The 20,930-nt window shown below is 55.3% G+C and overlaps 2 protein-coding genes across 3 annotated transcripts in view; one reads left to right on the top strand and one right to left on the bottom strand.

Moving 5' to 3' along the window:
- Nucleotides 1-14,363, bottom strand: part of SRGAP2 (SLIT-ROBO Rho GTPase activating protein 2) — a 202,989-nt gene extending 188,626 nt beyond the window's left edge. Inside the window, exons 1-2 of the mRNA XM_075335705.1 lie at nt 14,257-14,363; nt 10,107-10,560 (exon numbers count right to left, since the gene is read on the bottom strand). Coding sequence (XP_075191820.1) covers nt 10,107-10,173 — 67 coding nt within the window. The 5' untranslated portion in view covers nt 10,174-10,560; nt 14,257-14,363. The remainder of the gene's footprint in view (nt 1-10,106; nt 10,561-14,256) is intronic.
- Nucleotides 14,364-14,693: 330 nt separating this feature from the next.
- The window catches only part of FAM72A (family with sequence similarity 72 member A), a 149,203-nt gene continuing 142,966 nt past the window's right edge, over nt 14,694-20,930 (top strand). For both annotated transcript variants that reach the window (XM_075333689.1, XM_075333690.1), the window contains exon 1: nt 14,694-14,792. In XM_075333689.1, coding sequence (XP_075189804.1) covers nt 14,731-14,792 — 62 coding nt within the window. In that variant the 5' untranslated portion in view covers nt 14,694-14,730. The remainder of the gene's footprint in view (nt 14,793-20,930) is intronic.

The following is a 20,930-nucleotide window of genomic DNA, read 5'->3' as shown; positions in this document are numbered from 1 at the left end:
CCAGCCTGTTCACATGCCCCCCCCATCCAGCCTGTTCACATGCCCCCCCATCCAGCCTGTTCACATGCCCCCCCATCCAGCCTGTTCACATGCCCCCCCATCCAGCCTGTTCACATGCCCCCCCCATCCAGCCTGTTCACATGCCCCCCCCATCCAGCCTGTTCACATGCCCCCCCCATCCAGCCTGTTCACATGCCCCCCCATCCAGCCTGTTCACATGCCCCCCCCATCCAGCCTGTTCACATGCCCCCCCCATCCAGCCTGTTCACATGCCCCCCCCATCCAGCCTGTTCACATGCCCCCCCCATCCAGCCTGTTCACAGCCCCCCCCCATCCAGCCTGTTCACATGCCCCCCCCATCCAGCCTGTTCACATGCCCCCCCATCCAGCCTGTTCACATGCCCCCCCATCCAGCCTGTTCACATGCCCCCCCATCCAGCCTGTTCACATGCCCCCCCATCCAGCCTGTTCACATGCCCCCCCATCCAGCCTGTTCACATGCCCCCCCCATCCAGCCTGTTCACATGCCCCCCCCATCCAGCCTGTTCACATACCCCCCCCATCCAGCCTGTTCACATACCCCCCCCATCCAGCCTGTTCACATACCCCCCCCATCTAGCCTGTTCACATACCCCCCCCATCTAGCCTGTTCACATGCCCCCCCCATCTAGCCTGTTCACATGCCCCCCCCATCCAGCCTGTTCACATGCCCCCCCCATCCAGCCTGTTCACATGCCCCCCCCATCCAGCCTGTTCACATGCCCCCCCCATCCAGCCTGTTCACATGCCCCCCCCATCCAGCCTGTTCACATGCCCCCCCATCCAGCCTGTTCACATGCCCCCCCCATCCAGCCTGTTCACATGCCCCCCCATCCAGCCTGTTCACATGCCCCCCCATCCAGCCTGTTCACATGCCCCCCATCCAGCCTGTTCACATGCCCCCCCATCCAGCCTGTTCACATGCCCCCCCATCCAGCCTGTTCACATGCCCCCCCATCCAGCCTGTTCACATGCCCCCCCATCCAGCCTGTTCACATGCCCCCCCATCCAGCCTGTTCACATGCCCCCCCATCCAGCCTGTTCACATGCCCCCCCATCCAGCCTGTTCACATGCCCCCCCCATCCAGCCTGTTCACATGCCCCCCCCATCCAGCCTGTTCACATGCCCCCCCCATCCAGCCTGTTCACATGCCCCCCCATCCAGCCTGTTCACATGCCCCCCCATCCAGCCTGTTCACATGCCCCCCCATCCAGCCTGTTCACATGCCCCCCCATCCAGCCTGTTCACATGCCCCCCCATCCAGCCTGTTCACATGCCCCCCCATCCAGCCTGTTCACATGCCCCCCCATCCAGCCTGTTCACATGCCCCCCCATCCAGCCTGTTCACATGCCCCCCCATCCAGCCTGTTCACATGCCCCCCCATCCAGCCTGTTCACATGCCCCCCCATCCAGCCTGTTCACATGCCCCCCCATCCAGCCTGTTCACATACCCCCCCATCCTGCCTGCTCATATACTCCCATCGTGCTCATATACCATCCTGGTATATGGCCTGTATCCTATAGCACAGAGAAAAAAATAAACGTTTATACTCACCTTTTCCTCACTCCCTGCAGCACCGATCATCTTCCTCTCTGGCACGCTGATCTGTGTGTGTGGAGCCGTTCCCCTGCAACATCGAGATGTCTTCCGGTCTGTGCCGATCAGCTGACCAGCCCGGCACAGATCAGCTGACCGGCACAGATCAGCTGACCGGCACAGACAGGAAGTCATCGCGTGCAGCAGGGGGGCGGCTCCACACACGGGGACGGGTGAGTGTACTGATTCACTGCACCCCGCGCTGGTAATGACGCGCGGGGGGCAGTGAATACAGCCGCACATGATCACTCCAGGCTGTAATTGCCAGGGGTGATCATGCCGGCTCTTTGCTATGCGCGCGTCCCCGCTCATCCTTCCGCCCACCTGTCAGTGCCGGCTTCAGCGCTGAGAGATGGGCGGGAGGATGGGCGTGCATATGTAATGAGCGGGCCCACGTGGTCACGAGCAGGCGCTGCTGCTGCCTGCTCGTGCCCCCGATGACCCGCAGCACCCTCATTCCCGGCCGCAGCCCTATAGTCAGACCATAAGACGCACCCCCAACTTTCCCCCAACATTTGGGGGGAAAAGAGTGCGTCTTATGGTCCGAAAAATACGGTACTTGGTACTCGTAAAAACTAGTGCTGAGCGAGCACTACAATGCTCGGTACTCGTAAAGACTAGTCATGAACAAGCACTACTATGCTTGGTACTCGTAACGACTAGTGATGAGCGAGCACTACCATGCTCAGGTGTGTGCAGGGCTGTATTTTGCCTTCATGCGGTCCTAGGCACTTTAAGTGGTCGCACCCCTTATTGACAACGTAAAACTGAGTTTTCGCACACGACATTTGTTTAAGACAGATCTACTCTGTAAAACACTTTAAAAAGTATCAATGAGAAATGAAGGGCACTAACCCCCCCCCAATGGGGATCACCACAGACACATCAAAACATAGCATGAGTATAAAATATTCCCACCACACCGTCCCCACTTATATGTCACTGTGACTGTGACACTGCCCCTAATAAACACCACACTGCCCTCCCTTATAAATTATATCCACCACACCTTCCTCAATTATGAAATATGATCTGCACATTGTCCTCACATCATGCTGCCCCCCTCCTCACAATGTCCCATGCATGCTGCCCCCCTCCTCACAATGTCCCATGCATGCTGCCTCCTCCTCACAATGTCCCATGCATGCTGCCCCCTCCTCACAATGTCCCATGCATGCTGCCCCCTCCTCACAATGTCCCATGCATGCTGCTCCCTCCTCACAATGTCCCATGCATGCTGCCCCCTCCTCACAATGTCCCATGCATGCTGCCTCCTCCTCACAATGTCCCATGCATGCTGCCCTCTCCTCACAATGTCCCATGCATGCTGCCCCCTCCTCACAATGTCCCATGCATGCTGCCCCCCTCCTCACAATGTCCCATGCATGCTGCCCCCTCCTCACAATGTCCCATGCATGCTGCCCCCTCCTCACAATGTCCCATGCATGCTGCCCCCTCCTCACAATGTCCCATGCATGCTGCCCCCTCCTCACAATGTCCCATGCATGCTGCCCCCCTCCTCACAATGTCCCATGCATGCTGCCCCCTCCTCACAATGTCCCATGCATGCTGCCCCCTCCTCACAATGTCCCATGCATGCTGCCCCCTCCTCACAATGTCCCATGCATGCTGCCCCCTCCTCAGTGTCCCATGCATGCTGCCCCCCTTCTCACAGTGTCCCATGCATGCTGCCCACTCCTCACAGTGTCCCATGCATGCTGCCCCCTCCTCACAGTGTCCCATGCATGCTGCCCCCTCCTCACAGTGTCCCATGCATGCTGCCCCCCTCCTCACAGTGTCCCATGCTTGCTGCCCCCTCCTGACAGTGTCCCATGCATGCTGCCCCCTCCTGACAGTGTCCCATGCATGCTTCCCCCTCCTCACAGTGTCCCATGCATGCTGCCCCCTCCTCACAGTGTCCCATGCATGCTGCCCCCTCCTCACAGTGTCCCATGCATGCTGCCCCCTCCTCACAATGTCCCATGCATGCTGCCCCCTCCTCACAGTGTCCCATGCATGCTTCCCCCTCCTCACAGTGTCCCATGCATGCTGCCCCCTCCTCACAGTGTCCCATGCATGCTGCCCCCTCCTCACAGTGTCCCATGCATGCTGCCCCCTCCTGACAGTGTCCCATGCATGCTGCCCCCTCCTGACAGTGCCCCGTGCATGCTGCCCCCTCCTGACAGTGCCCCGTGCATGCTGCCCCTCTCCATGAGCTCCTAATGCTGCCTTCCTCTTTTCCATAATGACACCTCCATGCTGCCCCACTCATCATACTAAGACCACCACACTAGCGCTTATGCTGAGACACACACACACACACACACACACACACTACCCCACTCTTGATATTGACTCCCCTACACTGTTCCACTCCATATTGAGCCCACACATGCTGCCCCTTCTCCATAATGAGCTCCCAATGCTGCCCCCCTCTTATTCTGAGTCCTTACACTCCCCCCATCGATATTGTCATTGCTCTATCCCTCAACCCTTGTCCTCTGTCTCTAGCATTGGCCCCTCTCTCCCATTCCCCCAGCAGCAGCCTCTCTCCCCCCCGCCTCCAGCAGCAGCCTCTCCCCCAGCATCAGCCTCTCTCCCCCCAGCCTCCCCCAGATCAGCCTCTCTCCCCCAGCCTCCCTCAGCATCAGCCTCCCTGCTCCCAGCTTACCCCAGCATCAGCCTCTCTCATCCCAGCCTCCCCCAGAATGAGCCTCCTCCAGCATCAGCCTCTCTCCTCCCAGCCTCCCCCAGAATGAGCCTCCTCCAGCATCAGCCTCTCTCCTCCCAGCCTCCCCCAGAATGAGCCTCCTCCAGCATCAGCCTCTCTCCTCCCAGCCTCCCCCAGCATGAGCCTCCTCCAGCATCAGCCTCTCTCCTCCCAGCCTCCCCCAGCATGAGCCTCCTCCAGCATCAGCTTCTCTCCTCCCAGCCTCCCCCAGCATGAGCCTCCTCCAGCATCAGCTTCTCTCCTCCCAGCCTCCCCAGCATGAGCCTCCTCCAGCATCAGCCTCTCTCCTCCCAGCCTCCCCGCTCCCAGCTTCCCCCAGCATCAGCCTCCCTCCTCCCAGCCTCCCCCAGCATCAGCCTCCCTCCTCCCAGCCTCCCCCAGCATCAGCCTCCCTCCTCCCAGCCTCAGCCTCCCTCCTCCCAGCCCCCCTCCTCCAAGCCTCCCCCAGCATCAGCCTCCCAGCCTCCCTGAGCATCAGCCTCCCTCCTCCAAGCCTCCCCCTCCCAGCCTCCCCCAGCATCAGCCTCTCTCCTCCCAGCCTCCCTCAGCATCAGCCTCCCTCAGCATCAGCCTCCCTCCTCCCAGCCTCCCCCAGCATCAGCCTCCCTCCTCCCTCAGCCAAGTCTCCCTCAGCATCAGCTTCCCTCCTCCAAGTCTCCCCCTCCCAGCCTCAGCATCAGCCTCCCTCTCCCAGCCTCCCCCAGAATCAGCCTCTCTCCTCCCAGCCTCCCCCAGCATCTGCCTCTCTCCTCCCAGCCTCAGCCTCTCAGCCTCTCTCTCTCCCCCAGCCTCCCCCTCTCTCTCCCCCCAGCCTCCCCCTCCCCCCAGCCTCCCCCAGCATCAGCCTCTCTCCCCCCAGCCTCCCCCCCAACCTCAGCCTCCCCCCCCCCAGCCTCCCCCCCAGCTTCAGCCTCTCTCCCCCCAGCCTCAGCCTCTCTCCCCCCCCCCAGCCTCAGCGTCTTTCCCCCCAGCCTCCCTCTCCCCCAGCCTCCCCCCAGCCTAAGCCTCTCTCTTCCCAGCCTCCCCCCAGCCTCAGCCTCTTTCTCTTCCCAGCCTCCCCCCAGCCTCAGCCTCTTTCTCTTCCCAGCCTCCCCCCAGCCTCAGCCTCTTTCTCTTCCCAGCCTCCCCCCAGCCTCAGCCTCTTTCTCTTCCCAGCCTCCCCCCAGCCTCAGCCTCCCTCTTCCCAGCCTCCCCCCAGCCTCAGCCTCTTTCTCTTCCCAGCCTCCCCCCAGCCTCAGCCTCTTTCTCTTCCCAGCCTCCCTCTTCCCAGCCTCCCCCCAGCCTCAGCCTCCCTCTTCCCAGCCTCCCCCCAGCCTCAGCCTCCCTCTTCCCAGCCTCCCCCCAGCCTCAGCCTCCCTCTTCCCAGCCTCCCCCCAGCCTCAGCCTCCCTCTTCCCAGCCTCCCCCCAGCCTCAGCCTCCCTCTTCCCAGCCTCCCCCCAGCCTCACTCTTCCCAGCCTCAGCCTCTCTTCTCAGCCTCCCCCCAGCCTCAGCCTCTCTCTCTTCCCAGCCTCCCCCCAGCCTCAGCCTCTCTCTCTTCCCAGCCTCCCCCCAGCCTCAGCCTCTCTTCCCAGCCTCCCCCCAGCCTCTCTCTCTTCCCAGCCTCCCCCCAGCCTCAGCCTCTCTTCCCAGCCTCCCCCCAGCCTCAGCCTCTCTATTCCCAGCCTCCCCCCAGCCTCAGCCTCTCTCTCTTCCCAGCCTCCCCCCAGCCTCTCTCTTCCCAGCCTCCCCCCAGCCTCAGCCTCTCTCTTCCCAGCCTCCCCCCAGCCTCAGCCTCTCTCTTCCCAGCCTCCCCCCAGCCTCAGCCTCTCTCTTCCCAGCCTCCCCCCAGCCTCAGCCTCTCTCTTCCCAGCCTCCCCCCAGCCTCAGCCTCTCTTCCCAGCCTCCCCCCAGCCTCAACCTCTCTCTTCCCAGCCTCCCCCCAGCCTCAGCCTCTCTCTTCCCAGCCTCCCCCCAGCCTCAGCCTCTCTCTTCCCAGCCTCCCCCAGCCTCTCTCTCTTCCCAGCCTCCCCTTGCATGATTATAGTGGACAAAAAGAGGCATTGCAACGATCATCAACTAACCTGTAAGGTGCCCATACATTCTAGGCTCTGCCTTACCTGCTCCGGTGCCCGCCGCCCTGCTCTGGCTGGCTCCAGCTTCAGACGCGTCCTCCTCCACGGCGTGTGTCGTCTGCAGCATTGGACGCTGCAGAACGGGGCAGTGAGCTGATTGTCGCGCCCGCGCGCCTCTGACCCCGGAAGTGCAGGCGATGGAACTTCCGGGGTTAATCAGCTCACTATGCCTGGCACCCGCCATGTATTTAAATAGACAGAAGTGCGCCTCTCCTCCCTCTCAACCCCCCCCCCGAACACAGCAGAGTGTAACGGAGGGAGGGACGGGGGGCGGGGATGTAAAAAAAAAATAAATAAATAAAAAAAATTAAAATTTTTTTTTTGCTGCCAGAAAGTGCCGCCCCCCGCAAAGTGCCGCCCTAGGCACGGGACCACGGGTGCCTAGTGGCAAATACGGCCCTGGGTGTGTGGTACTTGTAATGAGCTGCTGGATACTTGGGTGGGCACAACATGATTACCTGAGGATAATGGAAATCAATGGGGAACTTGAGCATCCAGGAAATCTTCCAGAAAAATGCTCAAGTTCCCCATTGACTGCCATTATACTCGGGAACTTACACCCATACGAGCATCCAACTGCTCATTACGAGTACATACCACCCAAGCATTGTAGTGCTTGCTCATCACTAGTCACTATTGATGGTAGGTCATGGCTGCAGCCAGCTATTGGCCACTGTGATCCTCTGAAGCACCGCTACAATGGAAGCCATGACTAAAAGAATGATGGGGAACCAAAATATAGATTGGTAAAGTGAGTATATTACAAAGGTTTTGGTATTTTGCAATTATGAGCACAACTTGACAGATTTTTTTTAAAATCAAAAATTCTTCACGTTGTAAAAAACTTCCACCATAGATTTGGAGACAAATGTACATGTATTACTTGCAGATTTGGCTGCGGACTACATCCGACACAATGACGATACATTGAATAGAGCGAAATCTGCAGTGAGAATCTGCACAAGAAGGAGTATGCTGAGCTTTGAAAACACCGAGCTTTCACACTGTGTGAACCCCACACAGCGAATCTAGAACTTGAACACTGCTTAAGGCGGCGTTACACGCGCCGATATGTCGTGCGATCGCATGTGAGATCGCACCCGCCCCCATCGTTTGTGCGTTATGGGCAATTTGTTGCCCGTGTCGCACAAAATCGGTAACCTCCGTCACACGTGCTTACCTCCCGAACGACCTCGCTGTGGGTTGGAACATCCTCTACCTGAAGGGGGAGGGACGTTCAACGTCACAGCGACGTTACACAGCGGCCGCCCAATAGAAGCGAAGGGGCGTAGATGAGCGGGACGTAACATCCCGCCCACCTCCTTCCTTCCGCATTGCCAGCGGCCGCATGTAAGCTGTGTTCGTTGTTCCCGGGGTGTCACACGGAGCGATATGCGCTGCCTCGGGAACGATGAACAACCGGCGCAGAGAAGGACGATCGATTTTTTGAAAATGAGCGACGTGTCAAAGATCAACGATAAGGTGAGTATTTTTGCTCGTTCACAGTCGCTCGTAGCTGTCAAACGCTACGATATGTCAAACGATGCCGGAAGTGCGTCACTACCGACGTGACCCCGATGACACATCGTTAGATATATCGTAGCGTGTAACGGGCCCTTTAATGTAAAGTCATGAACATACTCTGCAGAGATAGTTAGTGGCGTATCAGGTGAATAGAGTTTCTTACAGATTAAGAAAGAATGAAACATTTGGAATTTTGCGGAGGTCTGAACGTTGTCAATGAACTATATAGGCATCTCGTGCATAACAATACAAAAAAGTGTCCATCTACAATTCTCCAGTATATGGTTTGTCCTAATTCTTCATCATTTGTGAAATCTACGCTTGCCGTCATCAAATGGAAACCATTTTTATTTATCCGGAGGAGAAGACCTTCCGACTGGGTAATGATGATCTCATGGAGACAAGTTATCCTGTCTTGGTAAAGCAATGGACACCCAAGTATACAACTGGTTACAGCTTTCTAACCTTCATAGTGAACATGGCAGGCAGAGATGTTGGAAACTACATGAAAGTGCATAGATCTAAAGCCCGCTTTACACGCTACAATATATCTTACGATGTGTCGGCGGGGTCACGTCGTAAGTGACGCACATCCGGCATCGTAAGGTACATTGTAGTGTGTAACAGCTACGTGCGATTGCGAATGAACGGTAAAACGTTCAATCGCACGCACGTCGTTCATTCCTCATGAATTGAACATCAGGTTGTTCATCGTACCCGGGTAGCGCACATCACAGTGTGTGACTCCCAGGGAACAATGAACAGATCTTACCTGCGTTCTGCGGCTCCCGGCCCACAAGGCGGAAGGAAGGAGGTGGCGGGATGTTTACGTCCCGCTTATCTCCGCCCCTCCGCTTCTATTGGCCGGCTGCCGCGTGACGTCGATGTGACGCCGAACGTCCCTCCCACTCCAGGAAGTGGACGTTCGCCGCCCACATCGAGGTTGTATGGACGGGTAAGTACGTGTGATGGGGGTTATTCGTTTGTGCGGCACGTTCAACAAAATTGAACGTGCCACACATACGATGGGGGCGGTTACGATCGCATACGAGATGTAAAGCAGGCTTTATACTGGAAAATTGTACAACTTTTCATTATACAAAAAAAATTACATGATAAAACTATTCGATCATTATCTCGGATACATCTCTCAGAATGGTGTAATAAAAATCCGGTCATGACCACAATACAAGTAATGAGTGCATAGTGATTATGAGATCTGATGCTGCACACAGAAGCCTGGTTCCCCCTTGCCATGATTGAGGAATTTGGGTGACACTTAGTGGTACAAGTCACAAGATAAGGAGGTCAAGATCTGACCATTTGGTGACCATCATAGTGGTCCATCAATTTGTATGGAAGATGACCACACATGGACAGAAGCCTGGGGTTAGGTCAAAACCAAGGTGATCAACATGATCCAAGATATATATTCTATATGGTATACACCATGACATTGGATCTGTACAACACTATAGTATCTGTGCCGCCTGTATAGCAGTCATCAGCTAAATGCTCTATTTACACACATGCCACCATGATAAAGGACACATTCTGTAGTTTTCTGCTCATACAATGCATGGCTTAAGCACTATTTATTCATGGTGGTTAATCTTTAATTAGCTTCTGATCAAAATGCCACCCATTATACCACTGGTTCATGACGCAAGACTGTTCCTCAAGGTAACCTTATGTATTAGGTCGTAAAATTAAGTCAGAATATGGCTCGAGAGTAGCAGAGTTCGGTCTGCAGCAATTCTTTGGGTTCAGAACAATAGTTGAAACCGAGAAACATGATCAACGCAATATTCTTGGCACCATCCAACCCATAATCCTGGATGACAGATGAAAAGGGGTTAAGTTTCCAGCACAAAAGGCTGACCACCCGGCGTTATGCAGAATGCTGCTAACAGTCACAAGATGGATTGCAAAACACATCATCTTATGTTAAGCCTCGTACGAGGGAAGGGGTTAACAGCTCCTAAAAATTACGTGAAACATTCAGGCCCTGCTGACTAACATACCACAGCCCGACCCTCCCAAAATATAGCCAGAAATTCCCCATCCTACAGGGCTTTCCCAATGAGAAGAATGCAATACCTTTGACTTGGGTGTCGTACTCGGCGATGATCTCCTTGTCCTTCTTGAATTTTGCTGGCGATGTCATGTTGTCGGAGTCCGCAGCCGCTGCTGCTACAATCCGGGCTTGGGAGAACAGGTCTTGTAGATTCCAATCAATGAGGTTTGGGTAGAATCGGCTGCTCTGTCAGTCCATGGGGAGGTGATGGGGCCGCCGGCTGGATCTGGAGGGGACAAGGGGGGCTCTGGGTCCCTCACACAACATGCAGCTCGTGTTTGATGCAGTAGTGTTGGCCTTATTCCCTGCACCAAATCCCAAGCAGCAGCCCTGGCTCCCGCAGTCCTCGCCTGATTGCAGACATTAACAGTACAGAGTGTTAAGTCCTTCCCCAAATCAGCTGCATGGTCCTCTTCACCTCCGCCAATGATCTCACACAGACAGGGAGGCAGGAGGGTGGGCCGCGGGCTTTCTGGGCTGGAAGAGAGGAAAAGTGAATTTTGTAACAAAGTTCTAAAAGCTTCAACCTCCACTTAGAAGGAAGCGCCTATGTAAGGTGTATGGAACGTATTGTCTACATCTCCAAACTGATTGGATACAAATTGGTAGTCTGAGTTTCCACCAAGCCATGGAATAACCATCAGACCCCCCCTATCTGCATTGTCTCCAGTCCTATCCATGTGCACGGTGGCACCGCACCCCCCATACCAAGATGTCAGCATGAGGACACGGTGCACGCCTCGGTCTCAGGGAGAACAATACAGAAAAAACCTGAATCCTATTTTTGTCAGATCTGGCACCTCTACAGGAAGGGAGATCTGCAAAAACAGCTCGCAACGCTACGGCCTGGGGGGGGCGCTACGGCCTGGGGGGGGGCAACGCTACGGCCTGGGGGGGGGGCAACGCTACGGCCTGGGGGGGGGGCAACGCTACGGCCTGGGGGGGGGCAACGCTACGGCCTGGGGGGGGGGCAACGCTACGGCCTGGGGGGGGGGCAACGCTACGGCCTGGGGGGGGGGCAACGCTACGGCCTGGGGGGGGGGCAACGCTACGGCCAGGGGGGGGGCAACGCTACGGCCAGGGGGGGGGCAACGCTACGGCCAGGGGGGGGGCAACGCTACGGCCAGGGGGGGGGGCAACGCTACGGCCAGGGGGGGGGCAACGCTACGGCCAGGGGGGGGCAACGCTACGGCCAGGGGGGGGGGCAACGCTACGGCCAGGGGGGGGGCAACGCTACGGCCAGGGGGGGGGCAACGCTACGGCCAGGGGGGGGGCAACGCTACGGCCAGGGGGGGGGCAACGCTACGGCCAGGGGGGGGGCAACGCTACGGCCAGGGGGGGGGCAACGCTACGGCCAGGGGGGGGCAACGCTACGGCCAGGGGGGGGGCAACGCTACGGCCAGGGGGGGGCAACGCTACGGCCAGGGGGGGGGCAACGCTACGGCCAGGGGGGGGGCAACGCTACGGCCAGGGGGGGGGCAACGCTACGGCCAGGGGGGGGCAACGCTACGGCCAGGGGGGGGCAACGCTACGGCCTGGGGGGGGCAACGCTACGCCTGGGGGGGGGCAACGCTACGCCTGGGGGGGGGGAAACGCTACGCCTGGGGGGGGCAACGCTACGGCTTGGGGGGGCAACGCTACAGCCTGGGGGGGGCAACGCTACGGCCTGGGGGGGGCAACGCTACGGCCTGGGGGGGGGCAACGCTACGGCCTGGGGGGGGGGCAACGCTATGGCCTGGGGGGGGGGGCAACGCTATGGCCTGGGGGGGGGGGGCAACGCTATGGCCTGGGGGGGGGGGGCAACGCTACGGCCTGGGGGGGCAACGCTACGGCCTGGGGGGGGCAACGCTACGGCCTGGGGGGGGCAACGCTACGGCCTGGGGGGCACTGCCAGCCAAGGAAAGCATCACAAGCAAATCACAACTCTGAAGAGAAACAAGAGCTGGCAGAAAGTAAGAGGAAAGGGGAGGAGAGGGTCAGCCAGGAAGGAAAAGCCTCCATCCTTCACAGGGACCAGATAATGGCACAGGAAATTGGATTTTGGGATTTGGAACAAAGCAGAGAATTTGTTAGCGCACACCCAATTAGATAAGTGTAAATACTCGGCTGCTCAATGTAGACCGGGTGCAGGGAGAAAATCATTATCGGCAATAACATGATTCTGCGCTCCCTTCACTGTTCAATGGATGTCAGTGACGACCAATCAGATCGCCTCATATGTCACTAATATTCAGTGATGACCAATCAGATCACTTCATGCATGTCACTAATATTCAACGACCTACAATTGATCCAAATTTGGAAAGGCGTCTGATCAATTAACTTAATGATTGATGGCGGTCACAGGGATGAGGCAAGATGCCTACAAGAGGTTAATATTTTAGAGAGCCACCTAATGTAAGCATCTGGGAGATGGTCTGATGAAGGCAAGTGGACAACTGCTGCTACCAAGATTGCTGTAAGGGTGGGCTGTAATCTTCACAATCCTCTCTGCCTGTGCTCTAAACCAATAATAAGGAATAACGTTTGGAACACCATTCTAAGTCTGAACTGGGTGCAAAAAACCTTAAAAACGTTATTCCTTATTGTTAGTAGTTTTTCGTTTGTGAACCCTCCCCATATACACCTATTGCCAATTCATATCATACGTATATATAGCCTGGGTCTCAGCTTCCCATACACGGTAAGTTTTTTAACTGCATGAGAGGACACACACAAGCTAGGGACCCCAACGTAGAGAAATACTTTGGCGTAGTGTTGGGGCTCTATTGCATTGATCAATTCAGTAGCTAAATTTCTCTTTATTCATATATTCATGGCAGTAATGCAGGTTCCATTTTTCACATTTCATTCTTACACATAGCTATTGGATTTTTCATGTCAGTATTCACACAGCAGTTTCTGCTATTCCATGTATTCCCCTTCCATAGTCACTGGTGTGCATACCTTATCTCCCCATTGTGCTCTCCACCAATCAGGGAGCAACAGGGACCCCAAGAGTTTTGGTCTTATATAAGGGGTCTCACCTAAGGGGGATGGACTCTCCAAAGAGCGCTCACTTAAGGGGAGAGCTTATCTAAGGGACGTCTCACCTAATGGTGTGGGATCTCGCCACAAAGTGCTAGCCTAAGGAGGGGGGGGGGGGTCTTTCAAAAATTAGGGGTCTAGCCACAGAGTGCTTTTGCATAAAGGGACTCACCTAAGGGGGAATCTCACCAAAGAGCGCTCTCACATAGAGGGTCTCGCCTAAGGGGGAATCTCACATAAAGGGTCTCACCTAAGGGGGAATCTCACCAAAGAGCGCTCTCACATAAAGGGTCTCGCCTAAGGGGCAATCTCACCAAAGAGCGCTCTCACATAAAGGGTCTCACCTAAGGGGCAATCTCACCAAAGAGCGCTCTCACATAAAGGGTCTCGCCTAAGGGGGAATCTCACCAAAGAGCGCTCTCACATAAAGGGTCTCGCCTAAGGGGCAATCTCACCAAAGAGCGCTCTCACATAAAGGGTCTCGCCTAAGGGGGAATCTCACCAAAGAGCGCTCTCACATAAAGGGTCTTGCCTAAGGGGGAATCTCACCAAAGAGTGCTCTCACATAAAGGGTCTTGCCTAAGTGGGGGTGGGGTCTCAAAAAGGGGTCTCATCAAAGAACACTCACTTAAAAGGGGTCTTGAAAAGAGTGCTCGCCTAAGTGGGGTCTCAGATAAAGGGTCTCATAAAAGAGGAGTCTTACATAAAGTGTCTCGCAACAGAGGGGTCTCATCAAAGAGCGCTTGCTTAAGGGAGGCTCTCTCAAAAGAGTGTTTGCCTAAGGGGGTCCTCACATAAAGGGTCTTGCAAAAGAGTGCTCGCTTAAGGGGGGTCTCAGAAAGACTACTCACTTAAGGGGGAAGTCTCACATAAAGGGTCTCGCCTAAGAGGGGTCCAGCACTAGCATGTCCAGCTCATGTCTATTGTTCTCCTCCATCAGTGACCACTACCACTGGAAGCCTATGCACAGGATCAGCACGTCTGGCTCTGCTCCACTGTTCTCCCCTGTGAGCCCCCCACCCCCTGCTGCATTCCCACACATGATGTGATGAGCTGCACACAAGGGAGCCTGACACACCCCAATAAATCCCTGCACTCCCTTTGTCTGCAGTGAGTCAGGCTGCCCAGTCGATCCCTCCTGATTACCTCTCCGCCGCTACTGCTGCTGATCTCTTGTGGACCCAGGATGCGATCTCCTCATCCTCACTCACATCCCGTCCATGAAAAGAGCAGCCAGGGATCTCCTTCTGCAACTACAATTCCCACAGGAATCCCTGAGCCCCGCCCACTCTACTCCACCGGACGAATAGCAAAGCGCCAATGTGCAGACAGACAGCCTCGAAAACCAATAAACGCGTTTTGGGGGCGTTGCCAGAAAGCATGCGCTGTAACCAATCGGTGAGTACTCTAAAGTGAACGGGCGTGGAAAGCGTCACTGGAAAAAGGCGTGTCACCCAATAGACAGGGGCGTGCGCGCTGTGTTTTGACTGACTGCTGTTACAGCCAGTAGTAAGTCAAGACTTACACTGGAAGGCGGGGTTTATGTAGCAGCCTATCACAGGGAAGAAGTGAGGCTGGGGTACGTGCCGGAGCGGGAGAGGCCACCAGGTGGGCGGGGACATGAGCGGGAGATTCAAACAGCCGGAGGGCGGAAGGAGCGCTGGTCAGAGGCTTCAGCCAAGGTATTAACTCTTTCCTGATCGTCCCATTGAGAACACGGACCGCACTCGTATTGAAAACCGTCCGTGTGAACAAGCCCTGACATCCACGCTTAGCTGTAATTGTTTTTTTTTCTGCATGAAAAATGCAAACTATGATTAAGTATTTAAGCGTTTTAGCAACGTCTTTTTTTTTTTTTTTTTTTTACTGTGTTAACCCATTTTAATCTGTACCTCTGTTTGCTCTCATTCACACTGCGCTTTTATCCCCCAGTTTTTAAAACATGACATACCAAAAAGAGACAAAAATACGAGTACAAAACACATGTAGCCTAATTTACATGACCGGTGCAGAGAAAACCAACATAAAAAAAACTCCCCAAAAGCTGATCATGGGAACAGAGCCCAAGGATCAATACAACTGAATGATCCAAAAGGCAGAACATCTGTGTACTCTGACGTCACCTTACTGTGTCTGCTGTGCAGAGTCAGTGCACCTGAGAGCAGAGCGCTGGGGAAACAGGAGTGAGGCTATGTGGGCGCTCGTGTGTGTATAGGGGACTATGTGGGCGCTCATGTGTGTATAGGGGACTATGTGGGCGCTCATGTGTGTATAGGGGACTATGTGGGCGCTCATGTGTGTATAGGGGACTATGTGGGCGCTCATGTGTGTATATAGGAGGGCTATGTGGGGGGCTGGAGCTCATATTGTATATAAGGAGGCTATGTGGGGGCTCGAGTGCTATATGGAGGCTCATACAGCATACAGGGGGCTATGTGGAGTCTAATACTGTATATAGGGTGCTGTGTGGGGGCTCATAATGTATGTAGGGGTTATGTGTAGACTCAGTGTATAAGGAGACTATTTGGGGGCTCAGCCCCCTAGATACAGTATGAGCCCCCAAATAGTCTCCTTATACACTGAGTCTACACATAACCCCTACATACATTATGAGCCCCCACACAGCACCCTATATACAGTATTAGACTCCACATAGCCCCCTGTATGCTGTATGAGCCTCCATATAGCACTCGAGCCCCCACATAGCCTCCTTATATACAATATGAGCTCCAGCCCCCCACATAGCCCTCCTATATACACACATGAGCGCCCACATAGTCCCCTATACACACATGAGCGCCCACATAGTCCCCTATACACACATGAGCGCCCACATAGTCCCCTATACACACATGAGCGCCCACATAGTCCCCTATACACACATGAGCGCCCACATAGTCCCCTAGATACAGTATATGTGGGGGCTCGTAGTGAATACAGGGGGCAATGTGTGGGCTCATACTGTATATAGGGCGCTGTGTGGGGCCTCATAATGTACAGTATGTAGGGGCTATGTGTAGACTCATACTGTGTATAAGGAGACTATTTAGGGGCTCATACTGTATATAGGTAGGCTATATGGAGACTTATACTGTATATAGGGAGGCTAAGGGGGTAGTTCATACTGTATATAGGGCACTATATGGGGGCTAGTACTGAAGATAGGTAGGCTATGTGGGGGCTAATACTGTATATAGGGCACTGTGTGGGGCCTCATAATGTATGTAGGGGCTATGTGCAGACTCATATTGTGTATAAGGAGACTATTTGGGGGTTCATACTGTAATAGAGGGGCTGTGTGGGGGCTCATAGTGAATATAGGGGCTATGTGTGGGCTCATATATGTAGGGAGGGTGTCAGAATATTTAATTCTGCTTAATATTAAGTGATACAGTAAATATTAAAAAAGGATATCCACTACTTGGACAACCCCTTCTCTTTCCCCTTGTTCGCCCCCATAAAAATAAATAAGCCTATTCTCACCTCTGGTGCAGCTGTGGTTCTAGCTATGTCTAAAGCTGCGTTCCTGGGGCCCACCTGACATTATGATACACGAGCCCTGCATACAATAATATATATATAGATATAGATATATACATACTAGTAATGAGCGAGTGTAATCGTTACTATTCGCTACTCACATGGATAGTACAGTATTCGGATTACTCGTTACATTGCGAGTTTTTGTGTACTCGCCTCGCGATATTCCTATGTCCCATCCAGCCAGTTTGGCACCTGATTTGCAGCCACTAAACATGCAGGGCTTCTTAACCAATCACAGTAATGCCGCAGCCATCTTTGTTGTTGCATTTCCTTTGATTGGCTGGCCGCGCTTCATGCGTATCGATCACCGGCGAGAGAGATGCAGGCGTATTCTCCAGGCTCTCCCCATTCAGTTTCATCACTTTCCCATCCCCCAGACCTCATTCTTGGGTCTAGCATTAATTACTCGCATTTCCCATTGACTTGCATTGTATTCGCTATTCAGAACGAATACGCGAGTATTACAAAGTACTCATTATGAATATAGCGATTACGAATATATCGGTACTCGCTCATCTCTAATATATATATATATATATATATATATATATATATATATATATTTTAAAATATATTGATTACTTGGATCAAAATCGAAAATATCTCCGTGATTTTTTTTTCTCGGGATACCTATGTGCAAAATCACATGGTCATGTGTGCAGTCGCATAGATTATTAGGCTATGTGCCTACGGGAGCTTGCATCTGCAGATTTTGCCATGGAAAACCTGCGGATTTATCTGGATTTTCTAGATAAATCCGCAGGTTTTAGCAAGTGCAGACACTCCCCATGTTATCCTATGAGACATGGGGAATGCTGTGTCCACGCTGCGGTATGTGCGGCTGTGGAACATGTTGTGGATCTCCCGCAGCCGCACGTAACTACATGTCAATTATTCCTGCGGAATTACCTGCGGAAATCCCGGCCCTCCACTATGGAGATAGAGGCCGGGACTTCCGCAGGTAAATCGCATGAGAGTCCGCAGGTTTTCCGCAGATATTTCACTGGAATCCCACAGGTATGTATAGCTGCGGATCCGGGGAGCTGCTGCGGGAAACCTGCGGACATACCTGTGGATATATCCGCAGGTACATAGTCCCGTGGGCGCGAATGTGAAGCCCCTCACCTGCAGGTCGCCTCAGGGTCTTCACGTGCTGGGATTCTTCTGGCAACAGGTAGGTCAGGTTAACTTCAATAGGAATCGTGACGCCACTCTCGGTTTTGCGGTCAGGGGTTTACCGCCACTGCAGTTTAGCGAGTGTCTGGGGCTGATGGTAATTGCAGCTAGATGGTGTGGCCTCCCGAGAGTGAGGCTGGCCCCAGAGGCTCAAGTATAAGTGCGTAGTACCACAGGTCGCAGAAGAACTCACACACAGTCCAAAAATGTCTTTCAGAGTTTATACTCACTTTCTGTTGGTAGAGTGAGACAACCCGAGCGATGCTATGATGAACCAGGTGGAACCGGGTATCCCTCAGGCTGTTATATGGGTGACTGCTGACTCGCCTTCCTGCACCTTTGTTTTGGACCACCCCTGACTTGAAGTATACCGTGGGATGCGTCCAGGGAAGTCGCTACTGCCTTTCTCCCCTTTCTGACCCATTTGCTGACAGCGTGGATCAAGGATAAGATGGCTCCAGGCTCGATCCTCCTTATGAGCCCCCTCGTTGCTGTTGATGCTGCGGGTTCTGTGTTGGTTGGCGTAGAACCTCTAGTCCCACAGCCAGGGCCGTATTTACCATTAGGCACCCGTGGTCCAGTGCCTGGGGCGGCAGGTTGCGGGGGGCGGCACCTTCTGGCAGCAAAAAAAATACATTTTTTTTTTTTTTTTTTACAGATCCTCTCCCCCTCCATTAGACAGTCGATTAAATCTGCTGTGTTTTCGGAGGGGGGTGAGGTGCACCTCCATTTTTCTGTCCGCGTCAATTAATACGCGAATGCAAACAAACTGCGGCCGCCGAGTACATTGAGCTGATTGACCCCGGAACTGCCGGCGCCTGCACTTCAGGGGTCACAGCCGCGCGCCAATCAGCTCCTTCCTCTGTGCTCTCTCCACTGATGTGTGGACGTCACATACAGAGCTCACAGCAGGACGCCGCGATGGAAGCCGGTGTCAGAAGAGGATACTGACATGAGCCAGGAAGATGGCGGCGGGCACTGGAGCAGGTAATTGCTCGCAGAGCTGAAGAATCATAAGGAGCATGGGGGTGTCTCTAATGCAGACCAGAGATCTGCACATGCGGGGTGGGGGGAGAGGCTGAGACTGGGGGGAGGCTGGGGGGAGGCTGGAGGGAGGCAGAGGCTGAGACTGGGGGGAGGCTGGGGGGAGGCTGGAGGGAGGCAGAGGCTGAGACTGGGGGGAGGCTGGAGGGAGGCAGAGGCTGAGACTGGGGGGAGGCTGGGGGGAGGCTGGAGGGAGGCAGAGGCTGAGACTGGGGGGAGGCTGGAGGGAGGCAGAGGCTGAGACTGGGGGGAGGCTGAGGCTGGAGGGAGGCAGAGGCTGAGACTGGGGGGAGGCTGGAGGGAGGCAGAGGCTGAGACTGGGGGGAGGCTGGAGGGAGGCAGAGGCTGAGACTGGGGGGAGGCTGGAGAGAGGCTGAGACTGGGGGGAGGCTGGAGGGAGGCAAAGGCTGAGACTGGGGGGAGGCTGGAGAGAGGCTGAGGCTGGAGGGAGGCTGAGGCTGGGGGGAGGCAGAGGCTGAGACTGGGGGGAGACATAGGCTGATACTGGGGGGAGGCTGGAGGGAGGCAGAGGCTGAGACTGGAGGGAGGCTGAGACTGGGGGGAGGCAGAAGCTGAGACTGGAGGGAGGCTGAGACTGGAGGGAGGCTGAGACTGGAGGGAGGCTGAGACTGGGGGGAGGCAGAAGCTGAGACTGGAGGGAGGCTGAGACTGGAGGGAGGCTGAGACTGGGGGGAGGCTGGAGGGAGACTGAGGCTGAGACTCGGGGGAGGCTGAGGCTGTGGACAGGCAGAGGCTGAGACTGGGGGAGAGAGGCTGATGCTGGGGAAGAGAGGCTGGGGGAGTGGGAGAGAGGGGCTAATGCTAGAGACAGAGGACAAGGGTTGAGGGATAGTACAATGACAAAATCGATTGGGTGGGGGGAGTGTAAGGACTCCGAATAAGAGGGGGGCAGCATTGGGAGCTCATTATGGAGAAGGGGCAGCATGTGTGGGATCAGTATGGAGTGGAGCAATGTAGGGGAGTCAATATCAAGAGTGGGGTAGTGTGTGTGTGTGTGTGTGTGTGTGGGGGTGTGTGTGTGTGTGGGGGTGTCTCAGCATAAGTGTTAGTGTGGTGGGCTTGGCATGAGTGGGGCAACATGGAGGTGTCATTATGGAAAAGAGGAAGGCAGCATTAGGAGCTCATGGAGAGGGGCAGCATGCATGGGACACTGTGAGGAGGGGGCAGCATGCATGGGACACTGTAAGGAGGGGGCAGCATGCATGGGACACTGTAAGGAGGGGGCAGCATGCATGGGACACTGTGAGGAGGGGGCAGCATGCATGGGACACTGAGGAGGGAGCAGCATGCATGGGACACTGTGAGGAGGGAGCAGCATGCATGGGACACTGTGAGGAGGGAGCAGCATGCATGGGACACTGTGAGGAGGGAGCAGCATGCATGGGACATTGTGAGGAGGGGGCAGCATGCATGGGACATTGTGAGGAGGGGGCAGCATGCATGGGACATTGTGAGGAGGGGGCAGCATGCATGGGACACTTGTGAGGAGGGGGCAGCATGCATGGGACACTTGTGAGGAGGGGGCAGCATGCATGGGACACTTGTGAGGAGGGGGCAGCATGCATGGGACACTTGTGAGGAGGGGGCAGCATGCATGGGACACTTGTGAGGAGGGGGCAGCATGCATGGGACACTTGTGAGGAGGGGGGCAGCATGCATGGGACATTGTCCTCACATCATGCTGCTCCCTCCTCACAATGTACAGATCATATTTCATAATCGAGGAAGGTGTGGTGGGTATCTATATATATAATTGCCTTATTCTGTCTGTCTTGCTCCAAAATTGTGTCCTTACGGTGACACAAAGCGGATTGGCCGCTGGGCTCGCCATGGCCCCGCCCCCCCGCACCGATGGGCCGCTCGCCCAGGCTCCGCCCCCACACGGATTGGCCGCCCGCTCGCCCAGGCTCCGCCCCCCACTCGGATTGGCCTCTCGCCCCGGCACCCTGCATGTATTGGCAACTCGGCCACACCCCGCCCCCCCGCACGCATTCCCGAAGCGACACGGAGCCACGACTCCCAGGTGAGTACTGTAC

The sequence above is a fragment of the Anomaloglossus baeobatrachus genome, chromosome 2 (genome assembly GCF_048569485.1).
Source record: "Anomaloglossus baeobatrachus isolate aAnoBae1 chromosome 2, aAnoBae1.hap1, whole genome shotgun sequence".
NCBI classification, from domain to species: Eukaryota; Metazoa; Chordata; class Amphibia; order Anura; family Aromobatidae; genus Anomaloglossus; species Anomaloglossus baeobatrachus.
Note: the sequence above shows the minus strand (reverse complement) of the source record. Positions and strands in the feature narration are given on the sequence as shown.